At 56.5% G+C, this 19,063-nt stretch overlaps 1 protein-coding gene across 8 annotated transcripts; it reads right to left on the bottom strand.

Moving 5' to 3' along the window:
- Positions 1-3,653: 3,653 nt before the first annotated feature.
- Pdlim2 (PDZ and LIM domain 2) lies at positions 3,654-15,953 on the bottom strand. 8 transcript variants are annotated; one of them, XM_027926895.2, is made up of 10 exons: positions 15,864-15,953; positions 14,344-14,484; positions 13,479-13,630; positions 11,321-11,390; positions 11,072-11,223; positions 10,830-10,908; positions 6,890-6,972; positions 6,528-6,673; positions 4,816-4,933; positions 3,654-4,205 (listed from the first exon to the last, which is right to left on the bottom strand). In XM_027926895.2, exons 2-10 carry the CDS (start codon positions 14,434-14,436, stop codon positions 4,028-4,030), a joined length of 1,071 nt encoding a protein of 356 aa, XP_027782696.1. In that variant the 5' UTR covers positions 14,437-14,484; positions 15,864-15,953; the 3' UTR covers positions 3,654-4,027. The 8 variants fall into 8 exon arrangements, with proteins under 8 accessions (XP_027782696.1, XP_027782690.1, XP_027782689.1 ...); XM_027926889.3 differs by having other exon boundaries at positions 14,344-14,481; positions 15,864-15,948; XM_027926888.2 differs by having other exon boundaries at positions 14,344-14,481; positions 15,849-15,941.
- Positions 15,954-19,063: the final 3,110 nt, after the last annotated feature.

Genomic DNA, 19,063 nt, shown 5'->3' with positions numbered 1-19,063 from the left:
GCCTTCTGCAAATCCAAGAAGATGCAGGCATCAAATTCCCCAGCTGTGCCACACCCCACACAGGCCAGGTGGCTTCCTTCCTCCAATGTGAGAGTGGGGAGATAAAGGGAGGGTGCCTTTGCCAGATCTTGCTCTGAATTTGGAGAATGTGGGGCCAGATTCCAAGCAGTCTCCGTGGTGACTCTGGGGCAGGAATGTATCTGGAAACAGGAAGCCCAGCCAGCAGGAATGCAGTGTCTCAGCACAAGGCTTTGTGTGTGGCTCATAGAACCCCCACTCACCGGACTACACTCCCCTCCAGGCTATGGCCCCACCCCCTGTGCAGATACTAGGCTATTTTGGAAAAGCCAGCAGCCCTCATGGGGACCCAACCTGACATGGGGGACCCGCATACTTCCTTCCCTTTGTTTTCTGCGGTCCTGACTGAGGCAGCTCCAATCCCAAAACACTTTAACCCTGTATGACCTGCCTCCTCCACCGGAATCATATACCTAGAAGAGATGCTGCCCATATCCTGAGGTGAACAGCTACCCTAAGTTCCTAGGACACAATGTGGCCTCAGCAGTCATCCCTCAGGCTGGCCCGCAAGCCCTCATCCCTCCACCTCCCTTCTGTGGGGAAGCCCCAGCTTCAGGAAGTGAGTTTCCTGCAAGCTCAGTGCTCAGCCGGGCCCTGGGGGGTGGGGTGGGGGCAGGGCAAAGCCAAGAGGGGGAGCCAGCCTGGAGAGGCAAAGGGGCCTGACCTCCCACTGTAGCCTGCAGTGGCTGGAGCACGCCTGGAAGGCTGCCTCTGGTGACAGAGGATCAACCCTTCCCCAACCCCACCCCCAGCAAGCCAGAAGCCCCAGAAGCAGGCTCCCATTCCATTCTCAGCCCCTCCCCTTACCATGTAGAGTCCTGGGTGCTCAGTTTCTTCACATGTAGAACAAGAATGACAGGGATGCCCTACCTCTGGCCGTGAGAGTGCAGTTAGAGCCTTAAAAATGTCCCTAGCACGTCTTTAGCCACTAGTTATCTGGCTGTATAACTTTGTGAACACCACTTTCCCAGGCGGGTCTGAAGGGGGTTGTATTAGATACCATCTTCAGCTACTTCTAAGTCAAATGTGTCATTTCTGAGCGTATTGTCCCAAATGCAGAGAGAAGTACAAAGTACTGTAGCACAAGTGGTCAGCCTGGGTCAGAGGGAGTGGGTACTCAGCTAGCTGGCTTGGGGTGGGGACAAGGGCAAGGGTAAAAATCAGAGACTGCCCCCAACAACCTTGTCTGCTGACAAACTGGTTTGACTAATAACTGCATCTTCCAGAGGAGTCTGCTTCCAGGCTGTCCCTGTGGCTGCAGAGGACTCTGGTATCAAAACCCTCAGATCCAGCCAGGCATGGTGGTACATGCCTGTAATCCCAGCGGTGCAGGAGACTGAGGCAGGAGGATTTCAAGTTCAAAGCCAGCCTCAGCAAAAGCAAGGCACTAAGCAACTCAGTGAGACCCTGTCTCTAAGTAAAATACAAAATAGGGCTGGGGATGTGGCTCAGTGGCCTGGTGCCCCTGGGTTCAATCCCTGGTACCCCAAAACAAACAAAAGAAACCTTCAGATCCCCTGGGAGGAGAGCCAGATGCCAACAAGAACAAGGGCCAGAGGTGGGTTTTAGCTTGGACCCACTCTGCTTCCCGGTGGCAATCAACAGCCCACCTGTATCACCTGGATACACCCTTTTCAGGTGTCCCCACTCCACACTTGTCTTCCTCCACTTCTGTGACACCTCTAACTCACACAGTTTGTTACAGGAGGGATCCAACCATATTGAGAGTTCAACCCACACTTTCTGCTTAACACTTCCATCAGCCTTGAGGTGAAGTTCAAACCAAGTTTGCTCAGGAGGCCCAGAGGCCCCTGTTGTAAACTGAGCGTTCAACTCACAGTCACCCCAACCTCTCCTCCACCTGCCGAATACCCAAGAGCTGGTCACACCCACAGCTGCCTCTTTGAACTTAGCAAGAGAGCCCTTAGCACTCACTACCACGTGTTTCTTCATGGCAGCTCGATTGCTGCCTCTTGGCCATCATCTCCAGGAAAACAAGAAATGTGTGTCTCTGTTCATATTCTCACTGTGCTGAGAGCCCAAATCAGCATTTACCAGCAAGCAGAATTCCCCTTTCGTGAGCATTCTCCCTTACCATGGGCTGCACTGGACACTAGGTGGCATCAAAGAGGCCGCCCCATTTCCCATCAGACAAGACTCCTGGGCCGGGCAGCCAGTCTTTATCTTTTCTATAAAAACAAAGGCCTGTCTGCAGCAGCCATCCAGGCAAAAGGTGAGACGATTATATCAACATGTAAATTACATGCACAGGTGCCCAAAGAGGCAACACCGTCTCCACCAAGATCCCTTCCCCAAAGAGCCAGATAGCACAAGGCTGCCATCAGAGCCCACACATTCTGAAGCCACCTTTGATCTGCTCTGTGAAAATAAATCTGAGGCTGCTGCCCATCTCTGGCTGAGTGGGGGCAGGCTGGCTCTGGAGCACCCAGCAGCCCCCGTAGAACTTTCTGAAATGTCTTCCAGGATTGGGACTATAGATGGTTGGTGAATCTTGCAGGAGACTTCTGCTCCCCACGCCCTCTCAAATGCACCCCCATCCAGGGAAAGTACACCTAGCACTAGCTGTGACAATTGCTTTTTTCCCCAAAAATTAATGAAGCCAGCTAGGTGTGTGGTACACACCTCTAATCCTAGTGGCTCAGAAGGCTGAGGCAGGAGGATCATAAGTTTGAAGGCCAGCCTCAGTGACTTAGCAAGGTCCTAAGCAACTTAGTAAGACCCTGTCTCTAAATATACAAAAAAATGGTTGGGTCCAAGGGTGATGGCACACACCTGTAACCCCAGCAACTTGGGAGGCTGAGGCAGATGGATCGCAAGTCAAAGCTTCAGCAATGGCAAGGCTGGAGATGTGGCTCAGTGTTAAGTGTCCTTGAGTACAATCCCTGATACAAAAAAAAAAAAAAAATGAAGCCAGCCATCTGCTGGAAAGAGGTGGCAGCTTGTCCACAGCCAGTTAGTGGCAATCCCTCAGGGTGAGGCTCGGATCTTCCCTCCCAGGCAAGGCTAACCTACAGCACCAGTCCAAGGTTATTGATGGTGATTTTGTTCTGAATGGGGCAGGCAGCCTCAGGGATGTGTAGGTGGTGTTTTAGAAGACATGTCCCTCTACATCCCCCATCTTCTGCCCACCCAGCTCAGATGGATTGGCGGCTCCACACCAAGTAGAGTAAGGACCACAGAGACCCCTAGCCTAGCCCAGCTCCAGCTGAGCACAAAGCTGCCTCACCAAGAAATCTTCCTCCACCTCTCTGGTCCTCTGTTCCTGTCCCCTAGCATCCCTGCCCATCTCCAGGCCCCCGGTAAGAAACTCATTCCCTCCCTAGTATAAGGGATCATCCCCGGAAAACAAGCATCTCTACAAAAGGGTTCAGGAAGTGCCCACCCCACCTACAGAGGCAACCCTCTTTCCCCTCCATCATCCCACCTCATCCTGCACCCTGGCAGTGGGGTGGGTAGAGGGGGAATGGGAACACAGAGGTAAATACACATTGTCTACCCAGTAGCAAGGAGCAGCTCCTACCCAAGGGCAGGGGAAAAGAAAAAAGGGCATCTGCGTCTGTCCGTGTTTATATATTTATAGAGCTCATATGTCAAAACTCTGCACAGTGAATACCATCAGCCTCTGACCCACCCCTGTCCTAGACACTGTGCCCCACCCTGTGCACAAATGCATCAAACGCAGTGGCCGCTTCAGCCCGTGGCACAGGACCCGTCCTGCAGGGGGAAGGCCAGGGAGGGTGGGGCTGCCCTTAGTCCGAATCGAGTCCCAGCCCTTGACCTCACCCAGCGAGGACAAAGGGGGCTTGGGCCCCCCAAATTAGTTCATGTAAAAGCCACCACCCACCATCACCTCATCCCTGCCAACTTGCTCTGGGCACAGTCATGTCCAGAAACGTAATAAGTGGAGCTGGGCTAAGCACCGCAGGGTTCAGGCCCGAGAGCTCAGAGTGGTGGGTGCCGCGTAGCGCTGGCGGGCATGCTTCTCACAGTACAGCTCGTCGCCCACCCAGAAGTGGCCTCGCATCTTCAAGTTCAGCCCACAGTCCGCGCAGGTGTAGCAGCTGGGGTGGCGATAGCGCCCCTCCTGGATGCGCACTGCCTGGTTCCTGCAGGGTAAGGAGAACGGTCAGGACAGGGACAGGATGGATGGAGACAGGGTCAGGCATAAGGTCACTTATCCCAAGGAGCCAGAGTCGAGACCTGGGGCAAGTCGGAAGCTTAGATTTTTTTTTTTTTATTTTATTTTTTGGACTTGGGATTGAACCCAGGAGCCCTTCATTACCACTAAGCTCTATACCCAGCCCTTTTAATTTTTTAATTTTGAGACAGGGTCTCATTAAGTTGCTGAAGTTGGCCTCCAACTTGCAAACCTCCTTCCTCAGCCTCCCTAGTAGCTGGGATTACAGACATGTATCACTGTGCCTAGCAGAAGTTTGGAAATTATGGAAGAGAAACCCAAAACGGTAGCATTTCTCATTGCTCCAGGGAGAAAGGAGGAAATGCGGAGGAGGAAAAGAGGAGGAGAAAAGGAGGTGCTCAGGAAGAAGCCAGCCCAGGTCTTCATTGTGAGAAGACTGCAGACAGCCTGACACCAAGCCACGGAGAACACAGCCAGGGCTTCCCTTCAGAGTCCTTGACTGTTGCCCAGCCCTGCCTGAGGGCACCCCTGCCCGGCCCCCCAGGCTCACCCCACCTCCATGGCCCTCCCACACTCACGCGATGCTGGTGCTGCACTTCTCACAGGTGTGGAGCTTGGGTGGGGTGGCCAGAGCCCGGGAGGGGGACAGGGATGTCTGAGGGCTCAGTGAGCTGGGCAGGAAGGCAGGCGTGCCACCTGGGAGTGGGGAGGGACAGAAATTTGAGAGTTCACCACCCACAGCAGCAGCTGTGTTTAGTGACACTGCTGTGGCTCCTCCCTGGCTGCTCCCAGGCTTGTTGCAAAAGATTCTTAGGGGACTCAAAAGTAACAGTGGGTATGACAACGCATAAGGAGAAGATGGTCCAGCCAGACCCCGGGCTGAGGCTGGCCAGGGCGTGAAGGACAACCACAGCTCCCGAGTACACCCTTCTGAGACAACCTGGGAGCATCAGTGTTGAGTGCCAGACCTCAGACAAAGTAGTTCCCTCCCTTGTGACCTGGTCACGGTGATGCCAACAGGCACCAGTACTAGCAATAACTGTGCCATGATGACCTTGTACAGTTTCCAAAGAGCTTTTATATGTGTTATTGCATCTGAGCAGGAGAACAGCATGAAGAGGTGCACAGAGATATTGGGCAGCTATTGTCCCTGCTTCAGCTCAGGATCCTGAGGCTCCCTTGATGAAGTCACCTCGTGTCTGTGCTCCCTTCCCCACCACAACTGACCCTGTGCCCTTCTCTGGGAACTGCAGAGGCCTTAAGTCAGGATAGATAGGATTTGCTCCGGGCTGGGCTGTAGCTCAGTGGCAGAGCAGTTGTCCAGCGTGTGTGAGACCCCAAGTTCCATCTCCAACACCACAACATTAAAAAAAGAAAAAAATTGCTCCAACTCTCACGCAGCCTCCAGGTATCTGTAAACACTCCTAGGAGCTACACATCAGAGCTGGAACCAGCCACCAGGGACTGGTCATTCTGCACCTCCAAATCCTCTCCTGCCTGTTCCATCATCTCTCTCTTCCTCTCTCCCCTTGGACGAGGCAGTCTCTCTCTCTCTGTCTCTGCTATTCCAAAGTGCATTCCTCCTGACTGCCTGAAACACTGATCCTACAGCATCCCCTTCCTTGAGAGCTGGCCAGGCCTGTTTGCCCAATACAAAGAGCTGTTCAGGAGCAGAGGGTCACATCCTGCACACCAGTGTTCATCAAATGAATAACAAAAGGCTGGATGGAGCCCACACGGTCCTGTTTGCTCCTGGTGGCACCTCACCAGGCAAGAGGACCTCCCTGACTCTCCTGGTTAGAGTGCTCCTCAGCCTGGCTCCAGAGGCCCTCATCACAGGGACCTTCCTCCCTGCTGCCAGGCCAGGCTATTGTCTCATGCCACGCCCATCAGCCCTCTGGCTGTAGGCCTCCACATTCCAGTGTTCCCAGGCCACCTTCTTAAGGCTGTTGATTGAAATCTTGGTCTCCTTTCAGGGCCAAGTTGAATCCCTCTTCCTCCAAGAAGCCCTCCCTAGAGACCCAGGCCCCAGTGCCCAACTGCCCACTCCCTTGGCACTTTCCTGGTCCCAGCCAGCACAGCCTGGCACCTTCTGTGTGCATACTTGGTAACTCTGAGATGACTGTGAGCTCTTTAAGGACAGGGACTGTGGCTTGGCATGTGCTCCCCTGCCCCCAGTCCTGTGATGAGCACTTAATAGACACTTAAGAAACACCACTTCCTTAGCCTGTGAAGTCGGGATCCCAAGAGGCCCAGGGAATCACCTTCCCACGGAGCCCTGCGGCCTCACCTCTCTCCTCAGCCTCCAGAGCTTCCTGCAGGAGCTTAAAGGAGCTGGACTGCCTCGGGGCCACCCGCGATTCACGGTTTTCCTGCAGCATCTTGAACACTTCTGAGTCCTCTTCCAGGAGGCAGCTCCCTGCCTCCGAGTCCACACTGCAGGGTGGGGCAGCCAGGAATGAGGGTCCCATGCCAGGGTGTTAAGACAACCCTCCGGTCACAAGAGCATGGGGGAGGGTGTTCTGGGAACTGGAGGAGAGCCCACCAGGCTTTGGGGGGCGGGGACCCCATCCCTCCCCATGAAGCCAGTTTCCCACCTGTCCTTCTCAGGTCCTCCAGGTGCCCATCCCACCCTGCAAGGTCTGCTGGTACCTGAACCTGGGGCTTGAGGACCGGGGGCCCGGAGAAGGCGGCAGCACCCGCACAGCCGAGTCGCCAGCACGGCCGAGACCAGCCTGTGGGAGGAGAGCAGCGGGAGGAGTCAGCGCCCGGCCCTGGCCGACGCGCCCACGGGCGCTGCCAGATGCTGCTCCCCGGACCAACGCCAGGGGGCGCCCGGTCCCCACAGAGCAGCAGGACCCTTGCAAGCAACAGGCACCCTGCCCCACCCTCAGGGCCAGGGCACCAGGGCTGCTGGGTTCCAGCACCCAAGGGAGGCCAGTGCCCAGCTACTGAGGCATGTGGCTTCTGCTAGGGGACTGAGCAAGAGGCAGAGATAGATGCCAAGCGACCAAATCCTGACACCCCTCTAGGCAGCACACCCCTCTCTGTTAGGTCAAGCTACCTGTTAGGGCTCTGGTCCCACAGAACAAGCAGAGGAAGCCAGCTGCCATTCTGCAGTGAGGCCATGGAAACATAAAGGGGTGGAGCCAAGGAGACAGGACAGGGGCTGGGCAGGCCTCCTGCCACACACGCTGCGCTGCCCTGCTGCTCCTTCTCAGGAGAGGGCCAGGCTCTGGGCTGCCCAGGCCTCGCCCATCTGCCCTGGGAGGTCTGATCCTGCCCCACAGAACTTCAGGAGCCAAGCCCTTTCGGAGTCCACACCCTGGCCCCAGGGATACCCATCCATCCAGTCTCCAGAATTTCCTCACCTTCAACCTCCTTGTCAACCCTTGAGGCTGTTTCTGGCCAGCACTTCAGTATCCTCTCCCATTCTGTCCCCTTCCTTGCCAACCCCATCCAGAGGCCACTAAGTGGAAGAGGGGGTGCCAGCTAATGAAGAGGAGATAACCAAGCAGGCCAGGGAGACCTGGTCCCAGGGCAGAGATCCTGACAAGCCAGGTTCCCGCACTTTACTACTCAAAGTCAAGGATGAATTATGAAGTCAAAATTTAAAACGGCACGAATCTTTCCTTAAGCCGGAAGAACTTCAGAATCTTCAGAAGACAGCCCAAGACCTTCAGCCACTGGTCCTCTTTCAGCAGTTCCTATTCCTGCTCCTGGGTCTTTCTGTTTGTTTTTTGTACTAGGAATTGAACCCAGGGGCACTTTACAACTGAGTTACACATTCTCAGCCCTTTTTATTTTATTTTAAGACAGGGTTTTGCTTAGTTGCTGAGGGTCTCCCTAAGTTGCTGAGGCTGGATTCAAACTTGCAATCCTCCTGCTTCAGCCTCCATAGTAACTGGAATTACAGCATTTACCACCATGGCCAGCTGCTTCTAGGGTTCTTACCCACAATGCTCTATAGGTAAGGGGACTGAGGGTCGGGAGGGAACAGTAGTTCAATCCACCTGGGTGTCAGAAGCAGAACTGGGACTTCACACTCAAGTGCCCAGATACAGCCCAGCACTGTGTGGTTGATTGAAGAACTGGGCCTGGGGTCCTTAAGGACAGTGTCTCAGGCTGTGGTTTAACTGGGTGGTAGAGCACTTGCCTATTCTCAAAGGACTGAGTATTCTCAAAGCCTTGGGTTCCCTCACCAGCACCACAAACAATAACAATAACATCACTTCTCCAGACAGAACAGCACATGCCCTCCATGGGCACCAGCCCACAGCAGATGAAGGGCTAACATCCAGCCTAGGTCCCCTCAGGAGCCAAGTCCTCATTCCCAGACAGAGGGAGGGAGGGAGCCTTGGCATTGGCTCCCCAAGGCGTGTGCTTGCCCACAGGGGTCAATTCGCAGTTTCCAGAAGGGCTATGGTGTCCTACACCCTAGATTCTCAACATCTCCAGCCAGTCAGGAGCCACAGCCAGGTCAGGGTACCTCCACACCCTCCATCTCCCAGCCCTTTATGGGGGGCCAATACTCTCACTTGGAGAGGGCCTGCCTTGCCTCCTCCCCTCCCTTCCCAGAATGACCCTTCATCTCCAAGACCAGGAAGGCTTCTCCCTCCTCACCTGCCTAAGAGCATGTCTACAGCCAATGCCCCTCTAGTTCTAGGGAACTTGAGTGGCAGGTATGGGGTAGGGGAGGGGTGCCAGGAGAAATTCTGTGGTTCAACAAATTTTGGAAATTAATCAGATCACATATGCTTCTTTTTCATAAACTTTGAGCCTCGAAGACACTGAAGTGCAATGACACTCAAGAGGAAGCTGTGGGACCCTGTGACTCCTTGCCCAGAGGCAAAGTCTGTGGGTTATAGGAATTTCTGGTTTTCTATAACAAACCATCCTCAGAGCCCAGAGGGTGCCTGACATGAAGCAGCTGCTCCATGAATATTTGTCACAGGAGTGACAGGAGTCCTCAGGGTCAGAGAAGGGAACTCAGACCATCTAGTCTGGCTGAGGCCGAGAGAGGAAGAGGGTCTATGGCAGAATTTACAACAGAGGTGAGACTGATCGGGGTCCCCCTGCCACCCCAGCCCTGGGCTCCCCTTTAATATGGGGACTTGTTGAAGTGCAGATCACTGTCCCACACACACCCATGTCCCATTCAGCAGGTCTAGACTGGAACTGAGAATGTGCATTTCTAACAAGTTCCCAGGTACTGCTAGTTTGAAACCCACTCCCCCAGGCCAGCCACATCCCTTCCTTGCTCATGGCTGGGGACATGAAGGAAGGAGACCAGGAAGGCCTGTCCATGAGTACCAGAGTCCTACAGAGATGACAGTCCCCAGGAGAATCAGACAGAAAGCAGCCAGGAGGGACATGCCCTCCAACCCTAGGCCAAGGTCATTCCCAGCTTGTCTGGGACAAAAACTCAGATTCCCCCACCCCCAAACATACCAGGTCTCTCCTGGCCCCCGTGTCCCCCTCTCCCCGAGTGCCTATTGCCCATCATCCTATAAAGCCCATCCTGTGTTCCCTCCAGTGATCAGAAAAATTCCTAATGAAGCCTTTTCTGGCCACCCGGGGCCCACATTTGTCTCTCCCCTTCCAGAACACCTCCTTCTTTTGTAATTAATACCACACTGTCTAGTGCTTAATTGTTCCCAAACTGCTCTGCATATTTGTCTTATCTGGACAGCTGTGTCTTAAATTCTTTAAAGACTGGGATTTCATGGAGCACCTCTCTACTCCCATAGTAGCCTCAGGCTGACAATGAGGCAGGCACAGGGCTGGTTACCAAGGAACCCCCACTGGGCAGCCCCAGAGGACCCTTCCCATTCCTTCTCCAAAGCTCCCAGTTCCTAGAGCCCTCCCCAGCCCCAGCCCCACCCCCACCCCCAGGCTCTGCTTTCTGGAAGGAAGAATCAAGCCGGAGGTAAGATTTCAGCAGCTGGGCCTCATCCCCTTCACCCTAAAGGCTGGACATGCCCCCACCCATGCTGCCCCCAGCAGCTGTGGCCCAAGACTCTTGCTGCCTCACTCCCTCACCCCTGTCCTTGGGGAGGAGAAATGCCACCAGCGGACATGGGACCTGGGTGGAGGAGGAATCCAGCAAAGAAGGGAGGCAGACAGAGAGCAAGCCAAGGGCAGCCTGGGGCAGAACCACAGTCCCGAGGGGGTCATCAACGCTGACCTGACCAAGAGCAGAGCGGGAAGGAGGAGGGGGATGGGAGCTGGGGGCTTGGGGAGGGGAGGAATGTGTTGGAGAGATGCAGCCAGAGCCAAAGGGATTTATCCCAACAACAGCAGCAAAACTATGTCAGCCCCAGCCCAAGAGAAACACACTGAGGAGGGGAAGCCAGAGAAAGGGGGGAGGGTGGCCCAGCAGGGAGCAGGGAGGAGGGGTGCCGGCAGGACTGGGGTGGACGGGGGAGGCAGGTCTCAGGCACTCCATGTGGCCCACCAGAAGCAACAGCCTCTGTCACTAGGAGATGGCCCCACAGGCTGCCCCAGGTGGCACCGGCTGCCTGCAGCCCCGGGACACCTAGGCTGCCAGGGGGAAAAGGAAGGCGCTCCTCCTCCCGCCTGGCCTCCTCACCTGTCGGCCTGCGGGGCGGCCCCCATAGGAGAGTGGGTCAGCAGCAGCAAGGCCCGGTGAGTGCGTCAGACTCTGGAAACTGAAAAGGAAGGAATGGAGAGTGGGCGCAGGGGTCCGCGCCGCCTGCCCCGGGATGAGGAGGGGCCTTCAGGGTCCCCAAATGTAGCTACTGAACTCTGAGGGGCCTGGCCCAGGTCCAGTGGCCCAGGAGGTCAGGGTACCTACCCACCAGCTGCACTCACCTGTGGGCAGTCACTACCTCTCCAGCCGGGGCCAGCGGGCTGGAGGGAGGCGGGGTGGAGAAGGGGCTGCCTGGCCGGGGGCTGAGGGAGGCTGGGCTGGAGTAGGCAGACCTCAGGGAGGACTGGCTGTCAAGGTGTGTCCTCAGAGACCCCTGTGGAGAGAGAGGCAGTGGGAAGAGCGGGCTCTCTCAGGCCTCATCCCTGGTGTGGTCAGGTGACAGGGCTCCTGGTTCGATGGCCCTGGCTTACCTGGAAGCGAGTTGCCAGCACTTCCAAGGAACCCTCCCCGTTGGTCTGCCCAGGAGAGGCAGCCCCAGACCTGAAGAAACAAGAGGAAAAACTGTGTCACAGGAGTCCTGGCCTCCAACCCCCTACAGCTTGTGACGATGCTGTCCCCAGAATCTGGTTCTCAAGACTTGCAGAACATCCAGGACATTCGGACATCAGGTGGTCAGCTGTAGACTTAGCCAAATTCAAAACAAACAATGTCATCAACGACCACCATCGTTTTTAAAAGGACAGAACAGCTCCAAAATGTAGAAAAGATGTGATTTCAGCAAAATATTCAATAAATTCAATTCCATTAGAAACTCCTTACATGATCCCACTCCTTTTCTTTTTTCCCCACTCCATCTAGCCTTTTCACTGGTCTACATCAGTTTGTAGGTCAATGCTGGGGAAGATGACTGAATTCACAGAAATAATCCTTTAAGTTTGTTTGTTTGTTGGTACCAGAGATTGAATCCAGGGGCACTCTGAACCACTGAACCACTTCCCCAGCCCTTTTTGTATTTTATTTAGAGATGAGATAGGGTCTCTCTGAGTTGCTTAGGGCCTCACTAAATTGCTGATTCTGGGTTTGAACTCACGATCCTCTGTCTCAGCCTCCCAAGCAGTTGGGATTACAGGCCTGTGCCATGGTGCCTCGAAATCCTTTAAGTTTTAACCCACGGAGAAACTAAAGCTGAACGACGGAAAATGAACGGCTGAAAGTCCCCAAGCCCTTCAGTGACAGGGCCAGATGCTCACTTTCCCCCACCACTGGTGGCCTGAATGCTTCTGAAAGGTCCCTCAGGGTCCCTTCTTCAGGATTCACTCTGAAAGGGTGGACCAGCCCCTCTCCCTCTCTGGCAGGTAGCTGAAGGGCCTGGAGAACCAGGGAAACAAGCAGATCCTCTCCCCACCAACAGTGGCAGCCGGCGAGAGGGCTTCCCTGCTCCAGGGTCTCTCTTCCAAGCCCCTACCAGTGTGGCCAGCTGAGACTTAAATGGGAGGTGGCGAGAGCCCCCACTTCCCATCCCTGCCACCCCATGACTGCATGCTCCACAGTTCCCAGACTTCTAGCCATTGCTGAAGAAGTCAGTCAGCAGGAACCTCTGCCTCCTCCTGCCCCAGAGCTTCTGAATGCCAGTGGGAGGGGTGAAGAGGGGGTTCAGCAAAGGAAGCACAAGACCTGGAGCTGTGGCTTGCCTGGGGTGGAGCTGGAGGCCAGGGTATGTGGTCCCAAGAGGGACCTGAGAGGGAATGGTGACGTCAGCAGCTCCCATCCCTCCCCTGTCACAAGCTGCCACCTCCTGTAGATTTTGATTCCATCCCCAGATGCCATAAGGTACTCTCCCCCCTCCTTCCCTGGGTCCCACTCCCCAGAGTGGCATGAAGGGAGCCAGCTTCTGTAGCACCTCAGGGCAGGGCCCTTGGGTGAGGAGGGGGCAGGCAGAGAGGGCCTGGCAGGAGGAGTGATGGCAGAGAGGAGGGAGGAATCTGACTCAGGTTCCAGGCCTGCCCAGAGGGCTCTCCTGACTGTGGAATCTCCCAGCATTCCTGATCCCTGACTCACTGTGCTGTCCCACCCCAGGAAGCCACCTGTTCCCCCACAACCCTGGCCTCCAGGTTCAAAATCCCATAAGCCCAGGAATCGTCCTTCCCCAGCAAGGGCCCAGATTGGTGATGGGGAAGGATGTGTGAGCTCCATGAGAAAAGAGGCCCAAATTCCTTTCCTCCACCTGGATCTGAATAAAAGGCACCTCCTCTTATAGGCAGGGGTCCTGGAGACCGTAGGACACACCTTCCTTAGAAGTTTCCCCTCTTCAATCCACTTCATGCCCACACCCTGCACCCTGCACACTCTCGGGAACCTGTCAAACCCGGGCTTCCAGGTAGCTGGTGCCAGCTTACCCTGCCCAGCCTGTGGCTGCACGCCCAGCCTGGCGCCCACCTTTACCCAGCTGGCCAAAGGGACACCCTTCAGCCCACCCAGCTTCCCTCTCCCTCTGCCGTGGGCCTGGAGCCTTCTCAGAGATGTGCCAAAGGAGACCGAGAAGGCCAGGTGGAGTGACGCAGCTGCCTGGCAGTGGACCTGCGGAGGGGCAGGGGAGGCCCACAGGCCTGGGGAAGTGGAGAGGCCCACCTGTCCAGCTGTAGTCTCAGGGGTGAGGCACTCTGACGGATCTTGCTCTGTGCCTCAGCATGAAGCATGCCCTCTGCACTCTCCCCATTAATGGCCAAGATGATGTCGCCAGGCCGGAGGTCAGCGGCCTCTGCCTTGCCCCGTTCAGTTACCTGCCAGGGATAAGGAGCAGTGAGTCTCCAGTATCCACACTGAGCCCGTGGAGCACTTGGGGGAGGGATGGAGCAGAAGGAGACTTCCCTCTGCTGCTCAAGAAGCACAGGAGAAACTGGGCTGAACCTTTGACACCCACACTCCTCTCTGTGCCCTTCACTGTCTGTCCAGCTAACCAGTTAGTTAATCCCCTCCAATAGCTCCAGTGGCAGCCCTCTCCTCTCAGGCTCAGCACACCGGGGCTTCAAACCAAGGCCTCCCAGGAATGTGTGGTGGCAGACTTTCAGGACCTGAGCTGGGAAATACTTTTGGATAGAGAGCTCTGCCTGTGCAAATCACACCTTGCAGGTGGCGGCTTGCACACCGCCCTCTGTGGGAAAGCTCCTGGCCTGGGTCAAGAGGAGACTGTCAAGAGCTCAGGAGGCCTCTTGTCCTATAACCACCCAAAATGGCTGTCAGCAGGTGTAGGATTAGTAACCAAGGAGAAAAGGGCAAGCCCTCTCCTTGGCTCACTCCATTTCACCCCCGAGAAGCTAGTTCCTACAGTGGCCCCAAGTCCCCACGGCAACAGTGCCAGCCTTCCCCTGCCCACACTGCCAGCGGCAGGGCTCAGACTCCAGTACAAAACAAGAGAGGCATTTGTGGGGCCCCGGGTAGACAGGGCAGACCGACAATGGGGGGTAGCTCCTTATCTCTCCAAACCAGTCCTTACCTTGGTCACCCTGATGGGCATGTGGAAATCCCTGCCCCCGGTGATGCGGAAGCCCCAGGGTGCTGGCCCCAGCACATCCACGGTCAGTGCCATGCTTGAGGAAGAGAGGACTGGAAGGTGGGTTTCACTCCCCGCAACCTACTGGAAGCAAAAGGGAGAAGAGGGGGACAGGTCCCCCAGCAGAACGTCAGGGGCTAGGGGTGGGTAGGGTGGGTAGAGGAAATGACTAAGTCCCTCCCTCACCCCAAAGTTTCACTTCCCCCCACCCTGGGAAACTGTGACTCCGAGTTCCCCCTTCCGAGGTCTTTAGCCCAGCAGCTCCCAAGAGGCTGCTGTCCCCATACCACACAGGGCCTTGCTGGAAAATGGGTGGGCAGTGACTGGCAAGTGGTAGAAGATGTCTGCATTTCCTCCCTGTCCCCTCCTCCACCATCAGAACTTAGTCCCTCAAGTGCTTGCTTCCTGTCCCCAAAACCGACAGCACAAGGTACTTCCTCCCCACTCTGGGGGAGGGCAGGAGGGTTGCCTGGGTAGAGCCAGGCTCTGGCACAGGAGGGACAGCAAAGAATGGGGTGGCCCCACCAGACTATGTAAAAATCTGCCCAGGTTGGGGCTGGCTTGGGTCAGGTCAGGTCTTCAGAAGGGCCTCCTGGCTGCCTGCCCAGGCCCTGACAATGTGATCAGATGGACAAGATCCACTTCCCACCGCCCCCAGGGGCCTGCTGCCCTCTGAACAGCCCCAGCAAGGAGGCCAAGGCTCATCTGCAGAGAGGGGCACACCCACCCCCTGCTACTGGCCAGCAGGGAGAGAGGGCTGATGCTGCCTGCCAGCTGGGGCCACAGGCCTCCCATCCACTGCCCCCTCTGCTGGGCAAGGGAGTGTCCTTGCAGACCAGGCCCTTGTGGGATTTCCTGAGCCTCTAGGTCTGGAGCCAGGAGCCAATCCTGGCAGGAAGCTGCAATGCCAGGCTGAGCACCACCCAGCCCAGCACCCATCCTGAGGCTGCCCCTGGGGAGGTCCAGAGCCTGCAAGGGCTGCCTGATCTCTCATGAACACCGGGCCCCTGGGGAGGGGGATACTCTGGCTGGCGAGTCTGTCTGCCCCTCCCCTATCAGTTGGCTTCCCTTTTGCCCAAGCGTGGGCTCTATCCCTCCCCAAGTCCCCAGGTTCCCAGGCCCTCAGTCCCCAAGGCCTGGTGCTGGTGGCTCGTAAATGCCCTGAGATTCCCAGACCTTTGCGCCGGCCAGTGGACTCCGGCTGTCCGCGCTGTTGGTGCCGCAGGGAGGAGCCCAGCCTGTCGGCCCGGCTCTCCCAGTTCTGGAGCTTTCTTCCCTCTAAGGCCAAAGGACCCCCGCGGGCAGGGGGCTGGAGGTGGAGCACAGGCCACGGGGTGGGGGGCACGCCGAGGACTGGCCGCAGGGAAAGGGGCTGTGGGCCGAGGACGGGCCGGGCCGGGGCGAGCCGGCGCTGGCCGCGGAGGGTGCGCAGGTGGGCGCGCGCTCACCTGGCTGCCGCTCACCTGTCGGCCTGGGCAGCCAGGCCGGGGAGGGGAGGGAAGGAGGCAGGCAGGAAAGGAGGGCGAGGACCCGCCGCCGCTCCGCCGCGCTGTCCGCCCGACTCTGGGGAGAGCCCGCCCGGGGCTCCGGGACCTGCCTCCGCCCATGTGATCCCGGGGCCGCCCCTGCCGCCGCCCCTGGCCCGGGAAGCCGCCTCCTCCGCGCCGCTGAGCCCAGGCGCTGCCACCTGGCCCGCGCCCCGCTGGAGAGATGGAGGCAGACTCTCCCCAGAGACCCCTCAAGGCTGCCGTCGTCCTCCCGAGGTGCCCGCATCCTCCCGAACGCCCCTGAATGCAGCGGTGCTGTTCAAGTGACAACCCCTCTCCCCGTCCGCAGACAGCTCCCCCGGGCAGGTCGCGTGCCCCTTCTACAAAAAGGGCCCTCGAGCCCGCAGCCCGGGCCTGGAGCGGGAAAGGGCTGGCCGGTCTGCTGCGGTCTTCCAGGCTCCTCCGCCCACCCCAGCTCCCACGCTGGCGCAGATGCGGTCTCGACACCCACAAATCCCAAGCCAGGGCCACCCTTCCGCCCTCCCTTCCTGGACGGCCAAGCCAGCCGACTTGCTTCTCTGCAGCGCTTCCCTGCTTGAGATACCCCATAAGCCTGCTTTGTGCAGGGTGGCCTGGAGAAGATGAAGTGAGACTCCTGACTGGGGGTCACCAGCGCCTCTCCTTTCCTGCTGACCTGGCTGGGGTGGACCATTGTGAACAACCACCCCTGGTTCTGCCTGCCCCTTCTCCTCTACCAACCATTTACAATCCCAGCTCTAGGGATCAGGACAGCCAAGAAGGAGCCTCAGGTGTCAGCTTAAGCAGGAGGAGCCATCTGGCCAATGGTTTCCCCGGAGTCATACCTGGCAATCCTCACCCTGGAGAACTCTGGGCCCTGGGAGCCTCCTCCTGCACCCCCGGCTGGTCTCCCAACTTGGCTCTCTGGGGAACGCACCTGTGGGCACAGCTGTAACCTGCCTGCCCCAGGTGTGAGTCATTCCTCTGAGTTCCACCGTGAGGAGTGCCCTCAGCACCTCCTTGCTTACCCTGTCCCCATCTCATCCTCCTGTACTCTGTCCAGCCACCTCTGCCCTGCCACCTCCCTGGCCCCACCTCCCACTGTCTGGGTGTGTAAACCACTCTCCTGTGGAGTAATCCTGGGCCTCCTGGTGGGGCACTTTGCCTGCTGCACCTGCTCTACCTCCCCGACTAGATTGGAAGCATCCACTGCCTTTTTGTGTGTGTGTCCTGGGCATGGAAGCCGGGGCCTCCTGGATGCTAAGCACATGCTTTCCCACTGAGGGACACCTCCAGCCCCTGAAAGCCCCTTGAGGGAGGCAGAAATCCAAGCAGGGCAACCACAGCCTTGGGGGTCACACAAATCTAGCCTCAAATGCCTCATCTACCTCTTACTGTGTGACCGTGGGCACAGTTCCCCACTCTCCCAGGCCTCAGTTTCCCCACGTAGTAATGCCTAGCTTACCCTCCCATCGTGTAGATTGCTCTTCATAGGCAAAGTCCAGGGATTACAAAGAGGTGTAAAAACAGAGTGCTTGCCACAAATGAGAGGGTGCAGGAGGTGGAGGGGAGGGAGAATTTATCTATTTAACTCAATGATTCAAAGATTCAAGCCAGGTGTGGTAGTTTTCACCTGTAATCCCAGCTTTTTAGGCTGAGGAAGATGGCAAGTAAATTCAAGGTCACTCTCATCAATTTAGTGAGCCCCTGTCAAAAAAAAAAAAAGGCTGAGGCTGTAGCTCAGTAGTAGAGTGTCCCTCGGTTCAATCCCCAGTAACACACACACACACACACACACACACACACACACATTCATTCAACAAATATCTCTTGAGTGTCCACTGTGTGCCAGGCACTGAGTCACGTGGTCCTCAAGGGGCTCATCCTCCAGTGCGCTTTGGACAGTCTATAAACATCTACAGGTTCATCTGCAGCGTTTCCTGCTCTATGAGTTGTGCATTCACAAAACCCACCACAAGGACCTGGGTCATGACTGTGACACAGAAGAGACCTATCCTGCTCTAAGTGACCCTCTGCCCAGGGTACAAGTCACTCTCATCACCTGATGGGGTAAACCATCGCCAGAAATCTCTGACCCTCCCTTCACCTACGCCCTCATGCCAGCCACAAAAGTAACTATCTTACAGACTAGGGTGGTGGCAGCCTGCAGGGAGGGGAGTAGAGGGTTCCTTTGCTGCCTGGAAGTTTCCAGGGTCCCATCAAAGCAAGGGTATGGATTTGGCTCCTAAGGGAAAAGGAGTCTCGACCCTATGATGTTTTATGAGGGCTTCAGGGAATGTAAATAGAGCCAGGATGGAGGTCCAACACAGACCAGCAGGTTCCTAAAGAGTGGTCACTTCTAGTCAAGGACAGGAACTGCCAACTTGGAACCAGGTGGAGGTAAGTGCTGGGTGGAGGAAATGGATGGAGAGCAAGCTGCCCCACCCAGGCTTAAGCAACCTGCCAGGGCCAGGCCACTGCCCTGTGGGCCCAGGCCCTCCCCTCTGTCCTGACAAAACCAGGCATCTCCACCCTTCACTTCAGCCACCAGCTTTCCCCACCCTGGGGTGGGGGCATCTTAAATGACAGACCAGAACATAAAAGCAGCCTGAACCTGGGCTACCTCAAGGCAGTCCCTGAACTCCTGTGTGACCCACCTCAGAACCTCTGGAAAAGCATTACCTGGGCATTACATCAATTGTGTCAGCATTTAAGACTGATGTGCCCCAGACACCTGAATACCTCAGAGCCTCAGTCTCTCCTGTAAAAAGGAAGCATGAAGGCTGGGGCTGGGCCTCAGTGGCAGAGCGCTTGCCTGGCGTGTGTGAGGCACTGGGTTCCATCCTTAGCACCACATAAAAATAAAGTAAAAAAGCTCCACCGACAACTAAAAAATATATATAAAAAAGGAATCGTGACCTGCCAGCTATTATGCTTACAGCACTCCCTGATCCACTCTCAGCAGCAGCCCAAGAATGGAGCTTTCCTTTCTTGGAGGAACAATTAGACCAGGGCTGTGCCATCATTGATGGTCCCCAGGAGCCACCCAGCCTCAGGACTCTAAAACTGAGGACAAAAAGAGTTGCTTTGCCTGGCTGTGCCCCACCACTCCCAGCTTCCTGAAACCAATTGCTCAAAAACTTGAGCCCAAAGAATAA

Source organism: Marmota flaviventris, chromosome 3 (genome assembly GCF_047511675.1).
Source record: "Marmota flaviventris isolate mMarFla1 chromosome 3, mMarFla1.hap1, whole genome shotgun sequence".
NCBI lineage: Eukaryota > Metazoa > Chordata > Mammalia > Rodentia > Sciuridae > Marmota > Marmota flaviventris.
The sequence above is the reverse complement of the archived record's forward strand: the minus strand, read 5'-3'. Positions and strand labels throughout refer to the sequence as shown.

Excerpts from the sequence above, each read along its gene's own strand:
- Pdlim2 (XM_027926890.3), bottom strand. The coding sequence starts at position 14,750 with ATGCAGACATCTTCTACCACTTGCCAGTCACTGCCCACCCATTTTCCA. Across the intron at positions 11,391-13,478 it reads CTGAGACTACAGCTGGACAG|GTCTGGGGCTGCCTCTCCTG; the intron begins GTGGGCCTCTCC and ends TTGTTTCTTCAG. Across the intron at positions 4,934-6,527 it reads TCTGGAGGCTGAGGAGAGAG|GTGGCACGCCTGCCTTCCTG; the intron begins GTGAGGCCGCAG and ends CCCCACTCCCAG.